Genomic DNA, 16,847 nt, shown 5'->3' on the forward strand with positions numbered 1-16,847 from the left:
TCCTATACATTTTACATAGGTATTTGCAGTCCCCTGGGATCGAACCCACAACCTGGTCTTACCACTGAGCTACAGGAACATCGTTCTGTTGATACATGCATTTTGTTTCATTTAATGTAACATCTTTGTGTAGCTACATTTAATGTCACAAAACGTAAAATACTAACACAGGCGTGTTGACCCTGGACAACAAAACCAGTCTTAAGTAGCACGGGAACAATTTTAGTAATCGCCAAAAATACAGGGTATGGGTAAAAATTACAGGTTTTTCTTTTATACCCAAAATCATTAGGATATTAAGTAAAGATCGTGTTCCATGGAGATATTTTATAAATTTCCTACCGTAAATGTATAAAAACTTTATTTGTGTGAGTGGATGACCTGCTACAGTGTTTACGGTTAAGAACTTCAAAGTCGATTTTCTCAATATTTTGCTTTTTTGCACCCTCAGATTCAAGCTTGGTAAACATTTGTTGTTCCGCTATATATTGTCCTGTCCTGGCAAACCATATATCAATATAAAGCTGTTTTATTCAGCCTTTAGACAATGTTAAAATCTCAATTTAGAAAAATGTACACTTAAGACTGGTTTTGTCGGCTAGGGTCACAATTGTACATTTTTCTCAAAGTTGCCACAAATGGATTTACAACAGTGATCCGATAGTGACTACATTTTGTCAAAATCTATAGGCTCAGTATTGTATTTTTTGTAATAAGTGAAGAATTGGTTTTCCTTTTTATAATGACCATGTTAGAAAAAAACTATTATTTTCAAAAGCCATACATTTGCACCTTATCAAATGAAAATCAATTAACTTAAAATGTGTGTTAATCCTGGTGATGCTGCCTGGCTTTTTGGGGGGTAGAATGGCAGGCAGCATCACCAGGAATACCACACTTACTGTCAATTAAATGGACTTGAAAAGTGAATGCAAAACCTCTGGAAAGTTTCAAAGTCATTAAAGAGGACACAAGACTGAGTCCCAGTGGGCGTTTATTACCGAAGTATAAATTATTGTTGAACAGTTACATGATCCAGAGAAAATGCAGCTACAACTGCCAAGTAACACATTTCTATGCCAATAAAAATGTGAAATGCCTGTGCCACCAAGCTTGTGCAAAGTTTTCAAGTGCAAATATATAGTCAACAGCAAAGTGTTTTCTAAATGTATTATATGCGGTCTGGAAATAAATGATCCAGTTAATAGAATTACACTACCAACCATAATAAATGAGTGCTTGGTTGCTTGCAAAGTATTCATACACCATCTTAATGCATATACAAATAAGCCCTTCATGGAAACATAACAGAATACTATTAATTATACAGGTTGTACGACAATTGTTCAATACTGTACACCTGTAGGAGTGTATATTGTAAATATATCAAAATGCAATAACACACACAAAAAGGTTATATACACATGACTAGTACCCTTATAAGCACATTTAGTTGGTGGTTGCCCTCATCACACCCAACGGGCATCTCTGGAACATGTGCTAATGCCTGAGGAAAGAGAATACACAACTTTAGGGACGGTTCGGATTCTGTCTTCATATCCAGGATCTTGCACCTCCGCTATAGTAAAGCGGTCGTCTTCATCCAGCGAGTGCATTTCATCCGTGCTTCTATCCCACGCCCCCGTCAAAGCATGCAGAGCCGATTGCACGTCATTGCGGGCGGCCATGGCACGCCTCACGCACGGAAGCCCAAGACTGTCTGCGCGCCCGCCGCCCATTTGGCGTGGGAGACCGTTGATGACATCATCAATAGTCTTGGATGAAGTCTGTATCGTTTGCCTGAAAGAACTGAGGCCAGCGTCGCTGCCTCTCCCTGCATTGGAATGAAACATAATAGAATAAAGTCAAGTCACATTTGTCAAAATGAAACTAGAAGTGATTTTATTGTGGAAAGAATGAGATACCCTTAAGGGAGCTTGAGAGTGAGGAGTGGAGGTCTGCGAGGGCCTGGTTCAGCTTAAGAAGTTTAGAAGCAGTGTTCTGAAGACCATACGTGTCTGAGTCTTCATTGTTCTTTGTGGAAGTCTCGGTGGAGTCCGACCTCTCCTGTGAAAAAACAAATATGAATGGTTTTTGAGCCATCATGCCTAGGACAATGAGCATGAAAAGTCTTGTCGTCGACTATTATGGTGCTTAGTGATATTTTTAGATCTTAACAATGTCAGTTCCCATTCACTTATATTGTACTGAAATAAACAGCACACAAATTTTGCCTGACATCCAGTACTGTGTTTCACAGAAGAAGAAAGTCCTTTGTGTTTGAAGAACCGAACTTCTAACCTACTGCTTCAACATGACTTCACTGCTTTAAATAGCTCGATATACTTAAAGGCTGTAATACACTACAAAACTTTTGCTCAGATTTTCATTCTGGACTTGTTGCAGAAAGCCTGCGCTAGCCTGCAGATTTTACTAACTAGCCTGCGTATTTTCTTTTTCCAAATGTGTGCAAGTGTGTAATGTCTAGTTTAAAAAAAAATCTGTTCAGATTTTAAAGTCCCCGTGAACCAGAAGTTGCGATCATTTTACTTCCGTATTCTGCCACATTTCCGAGTAAAAAGGAATTTGAAAAGAGAAAATTAGTGGGGGTGGCTTGCGTTTTTCACTGCGGATTGATTGGTTGTGTTAAAACAGCGGTTGCATTGATTTTGAAATGAAGCTGGCAGCAGACCGACAGTTAAAGGGGAGGAGTTAACAGATGCTCTAATTTACATCATTTGAGATGTCTAGTCATTTCAGGCCAGAAGTGCATTTTCACATTTTAACAGAAGATTATGAGGTTAGATGTATTAAAAAAAAGAAAATAACCCACATTGATAAGCTTTTTGCTGTAAACGCTGCAATATTTCTTGATAAAATAAGAATTGTCATTTTAAATTTCACTTGGACTTTAAAAGTCATATAGTGTTTCCAGCCTACAAAAAAAAGGTGTGATGTCATATTGAACAAAATCTGGTCAAAACAATAACAAAACTTATCATAGTGAACCAACGTGAACTTTCCAGAAAAGTTTGCTGTGCCCGATAAACACCTTTGAGGTGTCATTGACATATTCAAGACACCTCAGATTTGGGATAATTCCTACCACAAGCCCGGAAGTGATGTTGGATTTAGTAACATTAAAACATTACATCATACATACTGTTAAAAAAAAGAGCACGGTTCCAGAAATTAGTTCCAGGTGGGAAATATCCTAAATCCTAGTGGTCTAGAACACAATATAATTTCTTTGACTGAGGTCAGACAAGGAACAATATAAAAAAACTCTATGACATGATTTACATGAATACACTGAATTGTCGACTTGCAGAGCAGAGATTTAGGAAACGCATTATTTCTGGAAAAACAAAGGCTGATTTGACTGTATCAAGAAAGACAGATTTTTAAAGCCCTGGAAAAAAAAAGAAGGGAGAAAGTGGCATTGAGACTTTGCGGTAAACTACTAGTTAATTTGTAATATGTCTTTGTTTCTAGTTTTCAAAAGCATTTTCCACATTCACACTTTTAAACATTTATGTAATTTAAAATGCAAGACCAATACGTCTCTTGTTCATTTCAGGCCACCGAGTTCAGGCAGGGTGGTCGTGATGGTGAGGGGGTAATGCATTGTTTACCCTAGTATCCCATTCTCTTGTTGAACAATACCGATGAGCCTGTAGTTTGTGTATTAAAGATAACAGTTACAGCCACATTAAAGTGACAGATAACACACCACTCAATCCATTTATTTTCTAAACAGCACTATGTCCCAAGAAGCGCGATAAGACCGTTTAGGTGCTTTGTTCAACAGGTGTTGTGAAAGCTAGTCTGCCTCGACCATTGCGGGGGTGGTCATCAATGCGGAACATTTGATCTTAAATAACGCCTGTTTGTAAAGGCCTACCGACAAACTGCAGTGGATGTAGCTTTGTAGAGCGAGGGCGACCTCCACCATTCTGTTCTTCAGACTCTGTAAAGTCTAAAAGAAAAATTGACAACGAATGCAAAAAAGATTTCAAAGTGATACCTTAACATTTCAACAATTAAAACAGAATACAAAAGCCAAGTAAATAAGAATACATGAATAATATGTAAATGAGTCACTGAAGCAACGAAAAGGGTCATTTATTTACATAATAAACACTTTTATTTTGATAACATTTTAGACTGATGTTTGAAATTAATTAAAAATATCAGCTAAAATATCAAAGTTAACAGAGATTAAAAGAATTTACCTGTGTTCTAGGCTGAACTATCTGAGCATCTTGAAGCATCAGTTTAGTGATGGACAGGCCAGCGTCAAGAAGAGCGGTCACACCTCGATGCATCCCGTCGAGCAAAAAATCCAAAATCGACCTCTAGAGAAAAACAGAGACAAGACAGAGATACAACAATTAATATAGTACAACATAATGCTCTCTTTTACAATGTTTAAGTCCTTCAGGCTTCACAGAAGATGTTGAAAGATACCCACACTGCCTATGACCTCTGAACCGAGTTCAGTCAAATGAAGTTCAGTCCCGCTCACTGCCGCCAGCAAACCGATGGTGCTGAGAGCTGTGTTCAGACACTTGGTGACCTTCCTCTGGGCCTCTGTTACCATGGAGGAGATCTCAGAGTCACAGCCCTGAGTAAAGATTATTTAGCAAACTCTTACTTTGTGGATAGACACAAAGTCTTCAGGCTTTCATTCATATTAAGAAATGCATTAAAATATTTAGCCAATATAAGTGGAGGGCCTGTATATTGTCCCTTTCTAGGGCATTCTAAAACCAAAATCAAGATTGTGCTTCACATATTTTATTATGAAAGGATTGATTGATGTATTAAACAAATCCATCACTGTTTCTGTAAGCACCTGAATAAGTAACTGAAGGTAGCCTCCGATTTTTTTGACCTCCGCCTTGAGCTCTTCGGCTGTCTGTGACACCGCGTTCGAGCTGGGCTTTATGTTGGAGACCCAGTGCATAGTAACAAACACAGCCCTCTCCACAGCAGAAGTGGCCTTCACTAGATGAGTCTGGGCTTCGGTATTGCAAGCGAACACTGTTCCCAAGTACATAAACAGAACAAAATGAGTCTCTTTGTAATGACCTTACCATTCATACGGAATTGAATATTGACACTGATGAATGCCTGTTGGTCTAGTTCGGTTAAATACGCTTACAGTTTTCCTGACTGTCGTCGTCAAGGTGATCGTAGAGGTCAGCGATGGACCTCACAGCAGCGTGTGAAGCAAGCAGGTCTAGGGTCAGTTTGTCGGCCAAGCTCTCGTCGGCTGATTGACAGGAGCGTAGACGGGCGATGGATGCACCTATTAGATCTTTGCAGATGGCTGGGAGGGCGGAGTCAGAGTGCTGGAGTGAAGGCTCGGGGGTTTGCTCATACCCATGAGCCCTGATGACACAAATAATATAGAATTTTATTTGTGAAATAAATGAAAAAATTAAACAGTTTGGTAGCTTAGCGACATGCTAACATCAAAGTGAATTGAAACTATCTTCAGTTCTACCAAGTACTATGTACTTTTAGAGAAAAGCTTAATGTGTTTGCCGACTGTGTATAAACAGAGAGGGTACAAGTGGTACTTTACCGGTAGACTGTGAGGGACCACAATGTAAGCTCTGAATGGGATGCACTCTGATCTCATAGAGACGGCCAGAAATCCTCCTGCCCTTTAATAAACTTCTACTCCTGAGACAGATAAAAGCAGAGAAACAGTCTGAAATCCAGAACATTACACAAACAACAGCTTTCGTCACCATTTTATTTTGCTCCTGCAACAGTCGGTTGGGCCACGTGCGTCATAAGCACTTTACAGCGGAGTGTGAAGTATGGCATTCGAACAGTTGAACAATGTTCCTATACACCTATTCGACCAAGAAAATGTTCCAGTTGTTGATGTCCATAACTACAAAGGCCCTGTTTAAACATGACATTTAAAGACTTTTTTCTTCTGCAGAACACATAACAAGATATTTCGGAAAATAGTACCCAAACAACGTTGACTTCCATTGGTTCGGTGTCTATACAATAGAAGTGAAGGGGTACCACCGTTGTTCGGTTACCAACATCCTTCAAAATATTTTCTTTTGTGTTCTACAGAGAAGAAAAGCCATACAGGTTTGAAATGACATTTTTGGGTTTAGTATTCCTTTAATAGAATTGAAATAGAATTGACAAACGACGCAATTTCATTTTCATATTGCTTTATCAAGTTATCGCACGTTACATTTTTCTCAAATACAGCAGCCCTAGTTTTCATTGCTGCATTTTGATGTCAGACAAACTTTCTTATTGTTTCGAAGTTATTTTATCCGTCTGTCGTAAAAAAAAGATAATCAACAAGTAAACAGGTTTATCTGTAGACTACTGCATTCTGCGATGCATTAGGACGAATTAGCGCTCACGCTGCTAGGTCTTTGCAGGCACGTTTTGGTCTTGATGTTAGAGTGATTGAATCATGCAAAATGCGGTTAAATCACCAGGTGTAAACAGTGTTAAACAGAGGAAGCCAAGAGGGGAAAAGTAAGTGATTGGATGCAAAACTAAACCAGCTGTGAGTACAGAGTCTTCTCAGAGCTGTGAAAGGGGGTTTTCAGGGCTGGTATGGCTTTAGTTGATCTGACGATTCACCAATATTGAATTTGGCCATGTAAGCCAAATGTAAGCAATAAAAATGGCAAAGCAGAAAAATGGAAACGCAAAGGGGAAAATTGGTGGAGAATAAAAGGAGGAATGTGCTGCTTTTCAGCACTTTCCATCCTGGTTGGTTTACAAGAGGAAAAAACATCATGATGGAAGAAGAAACTGTGTTATAGACAAAGAACATCTCTGAACCTTTTGTACGATCAGAAACTCATTTATGGACTAGAAGGGAAAACATAGATCAATAAATTGAAATACCTTCTACGAGAGAAGGAGGAGGTTGAAGAAGAGGCAGATAAGTCTGCTTCCCATTCATCGTTAGGGTTGTAAAACACGTCGTCATCTTTGGGACTGCTCTCCCCCTAAAGGCAATAAACATCAAACTTGATTTAGCTTCTTTTACGGTAATAAGCAGGAGCGCCAGCGCTACATGCTTCCTGCTTTCATTGGCTGATTACAAGAAAATAAAAAGGCCTCATGTTGCATGAAATATTTAACCCTGGATGTGTCCTACATGTTTTCAATGTTATGAAAATCATTGCATGTTTATTGTACAGTTATCTTGTTCAATGAGATTTTATGGTGGGCGGGGCTTACCAGACCAATACTAATTAAAAAGTGACTAACAAAATATGATTAAAGCTTGTTGGGACTGTACAGCATCACATAGAAGTTAAAACAAGGAACATGCTTATAGATTTCTTATATAAGCCCACCTGCTCGAGTTCTCTCATGCCGGCCAAGTTACCCTGAAACTTCTCCAGACTCCAGAAAGTGGAAATCCCCAGTTTGATGTTCTGAACTTGGACCTGCAGCAGAGCGCCTCCACCACCATTTTCTTTATCATTTCCCTCGTGTCTGAGAGAAAAACGAATATCTGATTTCATCGAATCAATTTAATATCCTACATTCTTGCAAGTCAATCTGTACATTCTTGAAAGTTAAACTGTAAGCACTTTGATGTAAAAAAGTGAATTCACCTAGGTAGTCTAGGTTTCTGGACCTGGAATAGCATTCCTTTCTAACTATTTTAAGCCACACCTATTCCTAACCCTTGAATTAACCATGATCAGCTCCTAAAATCCCCCAAAAACGACCTCACACCATTTGACCAATACTGTACATGAATATAAATGTTATCCAGCCTAAAAATCTCTACTTGAAAATTCTTGCAGGAAACCTAAGAGACCCTGTGTAACACTGTTTATTAAAAGGAAAACCTAAGAATTTCTGTTCAATTCAAATACAAAATCCGCCTAAATATTATTTGAAATACAAACTATACAAAATTACAAATGTTGCCTTAGTAATACACACTAAAGCGAATTCAATTATTTGCGCTAGCACACTATGTACAAAGTAAATGCAAAAATGCAACTGGTTTGCTGCAAATATAATCTATTAGCCTAAATCGCGTCATTCGTCCAAGTTGAAAAATGTCAAATAGAGCTGGAAATTCGCATAAATGACATGTCTGGTTTGGCACATCAAGATTGGTGAAGACACTCTCTGTCGTGTGAGGTTTTTATACATAAAACAAGTAATCTCAAAAGTAATCTACTGCGAGGAACTGAATTGGTGGAAAACCATTCATTATTCAAAATATTAATAAGACTTGTTAAAAAATATATAATATCTTTTCCATGTGATAGGTGAAGCTCAGCTCTAGCACCCTAAAAACGAACAACAAAAACAATCATTTCACAACACTCTACTTGAGTAAATACTTCCACCAACAAAACTGTACCTGCTGAAGACTGTGTGCTTCCTGAGTTTGGCACTGATTTTGTTTGCTTCTTCAATCATTAAAGACAGCTTCATAGAATCCCACTGTGGATAGCCTGCAAACACTATAAAGCAAAATATAGTCAATAGTACACTTTTTAAAAAAATCACCATGATGAATTTTGATTGACCCTGCTTAACCTCACAGTGTTATTTACCTGATTTAGGGGTTTGGTTGACTTTCTGAGCACGTTTTTTCTCTATCTGAGCCAGATCTTCAGCTATCTTCTTCTTCTCCGCCTCAAGGGCCTCAACGATTTTAGCATGCCGGATATCATGGTCAGCCAAGGCCTAAAGAAGCAGAAATCCAAATTGTAAATAGAGATGTCTGTAGGAAAAGCTCACATGACTTATGTTGAAAAAATACAAAGACTACAAATCAAACTGGGATGCCAAAATGTTGACTTCCAAAAGTTGAATCCCACGACATTTGTCAGAATGGTAAACAGGGTTTGAAACGAATTCTAACGTCACCTGTCTTGTAGCCTGGGCCTCCACCTGCAGACGTTTCTGATGGGTGTTTACCTCCCGTTCCAGCAGCGTTTTAGCAGTCTGCAACTGTTCGATTTGAGTGACGGCTCGCTGTTTGTCCTGTTCCTGCTCTCTTTTCTTTGCACCTTCATTCTCCTGAAAATAAATAGATAATCATTTAATAAATGTCTTGATCTCTCACGGAAGATGTAAAATTAAGCAACAGGTGCAGTATATTAGCATGTATTCTGACCAGCTCTCTCTCCAAAGCTTTGATCCGATTCTCGTACTGGATCTTCTGCTCGCTCAACTCCTGCTGTGCCATCTCTTCAGCCATCTGGATCCCCTGCATCATCTCCTCTTTGGCCTTCAATCGGGCCGCCTCGATTTCTGCTTCAAGTCTATGTAAAAAACAAAACATCCTTTCTGTTTTAACATTGTATTCTAGCTCAATTTTGTGAAAGTAATTAGTAAGCAGTGGGCTAGTAACTCACTGCGCCCTCTGAGCCGACAGTAGTTCGTTTTTGGCAAACTCAAAGTCTCTCTGACCGTCTCCAGGGTTCCAACAGGACACACGCTTGCCGCTTTGAACCTCAGAGGGGTGGTTGAAACGAAAGTAGTGATCGCCTCCGAGAATCACACGGTCTCCCTTTAACAGAGAAATAAAATGAGTAAATTAAAACACTAACCCTGAATAATTCATGTGGAGGTTTTAGAGATGTTTTCCCCCGGCCGTAATGGTCAGTCAGGGAATCTGAGATTAATGTTTGTCAATCTTAATCCTATTTTTGCTGGCTTCAGATTTGCCGCCAACGCTCTGTCAGTGGAATCGTGGGTGATTCATCCGGTTCATTCTGTCACTTACATGGTGAAGCACGGTGCACTCGGACACGATATTTCCATTCAAGTAGGTCTTGGCATTCAGCATTGGTTTGATGCTGACGGTGCCTTCCACATTGGAGATGACACTGAAAATTAATATAAACACAGAAGTCGTAGGTTTAATAACTGACACAAAGGTCAGGACAGTCAAAATAAGCTTGTGATTTTATTCCGTTTTAAAATAACATCCGACTTCCAGGCTGCTACGAATGAATGCAGTTATTATTCGGCTTTAAATGTCCATAAAATTGCCTATATGTGAGCAAAATGTTAGTTGTGCCATTAGCATTTTCCGCCCCCTGTGACCATCTTTGCTACTGTACCTTTAAAACTTCTGTACGTACATGACAACTGTAATCATGTCATAACTACACAAAAGAAATGCTTAGATTATGAATCTGATCAAGTTTCAGTTTTCATGAATTTTTAAGTCCTTCTTTGGATCTTAAAGAGATAGTTTTTTTAAATGTAAATTATTTAAGGTGATAGTTTACCCAAAAATGAAAATTCTGTCATCATTTACTCACCCTCTTGTCATTTCAAACCTGTATGACTTTCTTTCGCAGAACACAATATTCCTAAAAGTTTTGTTGACCGAACAGCGATGGCAGCCATTCACTTGCATTGGTGTTGTGTCCATACAATAGAAGTCAATGGGTAAAATCAACATTTTTTCTATTAAGTTTTGGGGCACCGTTGACTACCATAGTAGGAAAAATTTAATTGGTAGTCAAGGTCCCCCACACCTGTTTGCTTTCCTACATTCTTCAAAATATCTTATTTTGTGTTCAACAGAACAAAGAAATGTATCAAACAGTTCGTTCTACTATGATATTGAAAGAGGTCCCAGAACTGAAAAATGACTAACATTCTTCCAAATATCTTTCTTTGTGTTCAACAAAACAAAGAAATGTATACAGGTTTGGAACAACTTGAGGGTGAGTAAATGATGACAGAATTTGTAATTAGGGGGAACTGTCCCTTTAACCATTTGCTCACTCTTATATCATTCTTAACCTTTTAGACAGTTTTTTTTAGAACATAAAAGAAGATATCTTGAAGAACGTGTTAACCACACAACAACGGCCCCCATTGACTTCCATTGTATGGACACAAAACAATTGAGACATATCTTCCTTTGTGATCCAAAAAAAAAGTCATATAAAGGTTTTGAATGACATGAGGATTAATAAACAATGGGTGAATAATCCTTTTAAAGCAAGCCAAATACCAAATTTTCCTCCCTTTTAACCAATCGAATGTGAGTAAAAGGACAATCCATCTCACCAGTGCTCATCAGCTATAAGAGCCCCAGACAGCTGGATGTCATGGGCCGAAACAGACTTGAGCTTGCCGACCTTGGTATCACCCTCTTTAATCATGTACAAGAGCATCTCTGACAGCTGCGGATCCTCATTCAGGTTCACAAGGTTAGGCAGCCGGTTATCCACCTTAAAGGTGACGCCAGCCCGCTTGGCAAGGTAAAGAGAAACAAAGTAAGAAACTAAACAAGTAGAAAGAGGATGACCATGAAGCACATCAATCCATCAAATTTAAGGTCTGATTGTTATTTGAACAATGAATTCACCTGCAACTCTTTGGTTTCCTCACGTTTCCTCTTTTCTGCCTCTTCCAATTTTTCCTTCCAAGTTCTATAAACAATAAAAGATAAAAAATAAAACATACCGCTCTTGTAAAATGGCTGTGGATGTAGAACAAAAGACACATCTTTGTGATAAATGATTTCCACAATACAAGAGACACAAACCAAAACTTGTTTCCAAATAAATTACCTATATGTAAAAAACTAAATATTTAAATGTATAAGAAAATATAATATGTGTAGTTGACAGAATAAACCAGACATGTGTCCTATGGTGTGACAAAACAAAACTTAAAAAACAACTAACAATGAAGATTTATCTCAATTATGCCAATTTATGTTAAATTTTAACATGTACATTTGCAGACTCTTTTATCCAAAGCGACTTACAAATGAGGTAAACAACGGGAGCAATTGGAACAACAAAAGGACAACAAAAAGCACAAGTGCAATAAATTGGTCTCGAAAAGCTTACCACATTTACAGAGAAATTCTTTCTTTTTATATTTAAAGAGTAGAAAAGGGATACAAGTCAGAACTGATCTGTCAGGTGCTGATTGAAGAGATGTAAAATAATTATTTGTTTCTAAATTTTTTCGGTAACCCCACAGAACACAGCTACGGTTTTGTATTCAAATACCCCTATGAAAATCAATTATATTCAGTAATAAATATACTTTATTCAATACAACTAACTGTAGTCTTTTGCCCTGTATATAAAAAAAAAACTCAAAATTTCTAATACATGTAACTTTTAACAAATATATAACAAGCTTTTTTTAATATTACATATAATGTGAGACATAACCTTGGCATCTCACCTGTGAGCCTCAGCCATGTCTTGCTCCTGTTGAGATAGTTTGTTCTTAAGCGCTGCGATCTCTTGCTGAAACAGTCTCATTTTCTCCGGTTCGACACCCTGAGAGCTCATCTGAGCCGAACGGAGTTTCTCAACCTCTGCCTTCAGCTCTGTATATGAAGCATACGTCAAAAACAAGCTTTCAACTATTATTTTAATATTTGAATTCCCCATAAGTGGGTTTGCAGTGCACAAATCACTAAAGCGAGGCTTTATTTCTGTAAATGCAGTGCCATCTAGAGGACAGCATATAATACTATTCCTCAAACACAGACAAAAACACAAACAGCAAATGTAGACTGTAACATGGCTAAAGACACAGAATGTTTTAAAGAAGATGAAATGTCAGGCCTGACCTCGGATCAGTTTGGCGTTGGTGTCTTCGTTGACTTTGGCTATGTTAATGATCATACGGGCCTGCTGGGCGTATCGAAGTGTGCTCAGGCTTTCTTCCATATTACTGGCCGCAGGACTCAGTGTAGCGATCATGGCAGTCTTAGAGTTCCCACCGAGACTTTCCTTTAGTAACCTAAACACAAGATGATATAAATCAATAGACGTTTATCATCTATGAAAATTCATGCCTTTTTTTTACTTAAAGACAACGTGATATCAAAATTGACCAAAATTTTGTATGTTATAATGTTCTAGGTCTCATAATTCAGTAAAATCCTGATGTATAAAATTATTCCCATCCTACATCATTTCCTGCTATAGATTCAGCTTAATTCATTTAATAAGTATGAAAGATGTTATGCCATGTTTAAAGTCTTTAAGACTTTAATGAAATTTGTAACGCTTCTCACCATGTGAGCAATGACTCTCTATACGGGATGAAGACCTTTTTTCTGCTCTGTGCCTGTTCTGAGAGTGAAGAGATCACTTTTCCTAATGTCAGCAGTGACTTGTTGATGCTTGCTCCCTCCTGAAAAAAAGATACAAATGTTTTGCTAAATACAGTTTATTTATGCATAGCAATAAAAAAAACAACTCAACACATTTTTGTTTACTTGTCAAATATATTATATAATTTGTCTAAATTGTACCAAACCAAATCAAAAGGAAAGAGTAACAGCTGTGTGTTCTTGTGTTATCATATATAAATAAAAAAGTAGATGTTGGATTACTCGGAGTCGATCTCCACTTGTCTGGGCTGAAGTGCAACGCTCACTTCCAGCCAAATCCACCAGGTTTATTCTGCTGGTGATGCAGTGTTCATGTTCCTCCTCCTCTACAAACTCTGTCTGTGAACATGTTTAAAAACACCATCAGATTGTAATATTTCATCAAATGCATCAGATATACCATCATTTATTACTTCTTGAATAAGGCAACATGCTCCACCGGCTGAGGGACAAGAATTCTATCGTAAAGAGACGGTTCACACAAAAATTAAAATCAAAAGTATTGAGCTCTGTTAAGGTTACGTCCAAATATCTTCCTTTGTGTTTAGCAGAACAAAGAACTTCATACAGGTTTGGAACAACCTGAGGGTGAGTAAATTACAGAAATTTCATTTTTGGGTGAACTCTCCCTTTAAGGTTAAGTGTGAATGAATGAAATTCAGACTTACTTTAGTTTGCGTCATGACCAATGTGAAAACAGAGTGAGATCTCGAGCTTTTATCGTTCATGCCGGTGGCAGCCGTGGCTCTCTGTCTGTTTCCAAGCTCAAGCAAAGTCTGTGAAATCAAGTAAGGGAGAAGCAAATAAACATTTACGTAAACCAGAAATCATAACAGGCAAAGAGCTGAAATGAATGGGCATGAGGTATCATTACCTGAATATCAGCATATGAAGTGACCACATTCCTGCAAGAGACCATAATCATAGGCGGTTCAAATAGTAAATATTTACACAGATAACTGAAGTTGTGAATGTGTTTTTAAATTCACACATTTTAAAGTTTAGAGATTTCTATTAGTGTCTTTGATTGCACTAGTTGGATTTATTTTAAGCACTGCCTATATTTCAGTTACATACAGAAATTAAGACAGATTATAAGAGAAATATGTAAGACTTTTCTTTCCATGAATTTGCAAGACCTTAAAAACACAATTACAAATGTCCTCAGCTTTTTTGAGGATCGCAGGTGTTTGATCAAATGTTTGCTTACGTGGACAGCTCTGCAACATAAGGTCCATATACTGGATGCTCTCTGACACGAAGCTGGAAAAACATTACAAATATGTAGAAACTAAGAAAATGTAATTCACTTATTGACACCTACAGGATTTATTGTGTCTGATGTTATAGTTACAGGCATTTTCTTCTGATTTTGTTCATCCTTTGGCACCAGCAAATCATGGATCTTCTCATTGTACACCTCAAAGTAGCTCATCTCCAGATGGCAGGAAACCTTTTACATACATAATGTGTTTAGAAAGCTTGTTTTAATTCATTTATAAATCAGTGGACCTAAAAAACAAACTCCAAATGAATATAATAGGTTAGTAACCTCTTTGGTTTCACCCTTGGACAATCTTGAGAAAATTTCCCTGCAGAACCTGGGAATAACGCCAACTTCTTCCCCGAAACCCATCATCCTAAAACAAACATACAATGACAGGTTGTATTCAACTATCTAGTTGACAAACTTTTATTTGTAAGTCTAAACACAAAGTTTTATTTCAAACTAGTTTCACATCACTTACGTGTAAGACTTCCCAGAACCAGTTTGCCCGTAGGCAAAAAGACACGTGTTAAATCCTTCAAACGCTCTTTCAAGCAAGGGCCGAGCCAATTTTTCATAAACCATCTTCTGATTGGCAAAATCTGCATCCGATTCATCAACGGAGCAAAAAGAATAGTCAAACATAAACGTGTGGGTTTGTTTGGTGTCTGGATGCTGCACTAGTGTTTCCTGGTTGTTCATGAAGATCACCTGACAGGCTTTCTCATTCTTCTCTCTACAGCCGCCAAGAATAAAGTCAAGATAATTCACAATTAAAACTCCATCATTAAATCAACTAACTTCACAACCAAAACAGAGCTAAACTATCTCACCTTGAACAAAAAGGTCTTACTCGAACCGCAACGGTGACAGCGCTGTTCTCCATCTTCAGCTCTTCAGGTGGTGGAGCACTTGTTCTGCTTCGAGATTCAACGGGAACATTCGGTCCTCCTGAAGCGGGTCTAGAAGCACTCTGTCCTCCATGAGGTGTGGAGCTCATTAGGGTCGTAGGTCTCCTCACCTGTGATGCCGGTGTCATGTGCCTATTTAAACCACCAATCTGAATCTTCTCAGTGTTGGCTCCCCATCTCGATCTTCCAGGTTCTGTGCTCACATGTGGAGGTTTATGGGCTCCTACACTTGTAAGCTTTATAGATGTGGGTTTAGATGCATCTTTACCAGCCAACCTCTCAAAAACATCTCTCTTGACACTTAGTTTCTCAAACTGAGTCCTTCTTGTGGGTGTTGAAACTGTTTTAGCCTCAACATGGGTAGGCTCTAGCTTCTTAGTGCTTGTTTTTGGAGCAGATGGTGTTTTTCCCGGTGTGTTGGTGGTTTTATGGATGTCCTTTGCTGACATGTGTGTTGGATTGGGTTCAGATAGGACTTTCGTTCTGGTTATGGATCCTGTTCTGGTCCGTCGTTTTAGTGTCAGTCGTTTTTCTGGTGTTTGGTTCTCCTGTGTGGTTACATCCTGGTTTGTAGTAGTTTTACTGGGTTTTCGTTGAAGAGTGAGTCTGCCACTATATGAAACTGGTTTGTGAGTGTTGTCACCGCATCTGGTGATCGCTGAGATCACATACGTCCTGTTTGTTTCTTTGGTTTTATTGAAAGATGACGTGGTCTCTCCGTCTTTTGAGCCATCCATGATCGCAATCGTCCAAAACGACACTTTACAAGTGTTTAAGTAAATCCATAGAAAGTTTAATCCCCAACGCTAACGACTGTATTAAAATTTGATCACAGAAGAAAACCTGCTGATTTAAAAACATTTAAAAGCCAACCTGCATATATTAAGATATTTTTATAAATACTCGTGTCGTATAAAACGTCTATTCTGTCCCGTAATTCCGTATCAAGGCTGAGAAAGTACAGACTGTACGCGGACTTGTAGTTCAAATAAGATGAACTGTCAACATAAACAAAAAACTCACTGTACGTGCACCGCCATACTGCCGCTTCAATTCAAAAACAGTCGGCGCGTTGTGATTGGTCAGCTACGCATGACGTTAGCTCGTAGAGACACGGCGTTGGTCCGACGCAGAAGTCCAACTCGCATGTTCTTAAAAGGGAGTTTGTCAACTCGTATATTTCCCATATCAACCCGGAAATCAATTCTGGAATATCGCTTTTTTTATGTTAAATACTTGTTATATTTAATTGTTACTAAATATTTAGCATTAATGTTGTGAAATATACGATTTCCGACCTGCCTGAACCGCTGCATAATACATTATTTTTTGCTAAATAAATGTACAATAAAAATGACAAAACACATATTGTGATGTTGAATATTCCTTACTATAATGCAGAATAATGTTATTCTTGTTATTGATGTCTTTTTATTACGATGAGAATAAAATGACCTTAGGAAAATAATAATGAACATTTTTTTATTATAGTAAATGGGAAACAAACATTTTTATC

At 38.1% G+C, this 16,847-nt stretch overlaps 1 protein-coding gene across 1 annotated transcript; it reads right to left on the reverse strand.

Moving 5' to 3' along the window:
- Positions 1–977: 977 nt before the first annotated feature.
- Positions 978–16,371, reverse strand: kif14 (kinesin family member 14). The gene is given in 30 exon segments (XM_056758953.1): positions 978–1,834; positions 1,926–2,067; positions 3,905–3,979; positions 4,236–4,358; positions 4,475–4,627; positions 4,859–5,046; positions 5,168–5,356; positions 5,359–5,397; positions 5,594–5,694; positions 6,907–7,010; positions 7,365–7,506; positions 8,396–8,498; positions 8,592–8,724; positions 8,908–9,060; positions 9,158–9,305; positions 9,399–9,553; positions 9,770–9,872; positions 11,074–11,258; positions 11,375–11,438; positions 12,211–12,358; positions 12,605–12,777; positions 13,055–13,173; positions 13,376–13,492; positions 13,822–13,929; positions 14,028–14,058; positions 14,364–14,416; positions 14,508–14,606; positions 14,706–14,793; positions 14,902–15,156; positions 15,254–16,371. Coding segments are annotated over 30 exon segments (4,671 nt in total). The 5' UTR covers positions 16,069–16,371; the 3' UTR covers positions 978–1,469.
- Positions 16,372–16,847: the final 476 nt, after the last annotated feature.

The sequence above is a fragment of the Triplophysa dalaica genome, chromosome 10, assembly GCF_015846415.1.
Source record: "Triplophysa dalaica isolate WHDGS20190420 chromosome 10, ASM1584641v1, whole genome shotgun sequence".
In the NCBI taxonomy this organism is placed as follows: Eukaryota; Metazoa; Chordata; class Actinopteri; order Cypriniformes; family Nemacheilidae; genus Triplophysa; species Triplophysa dalaica.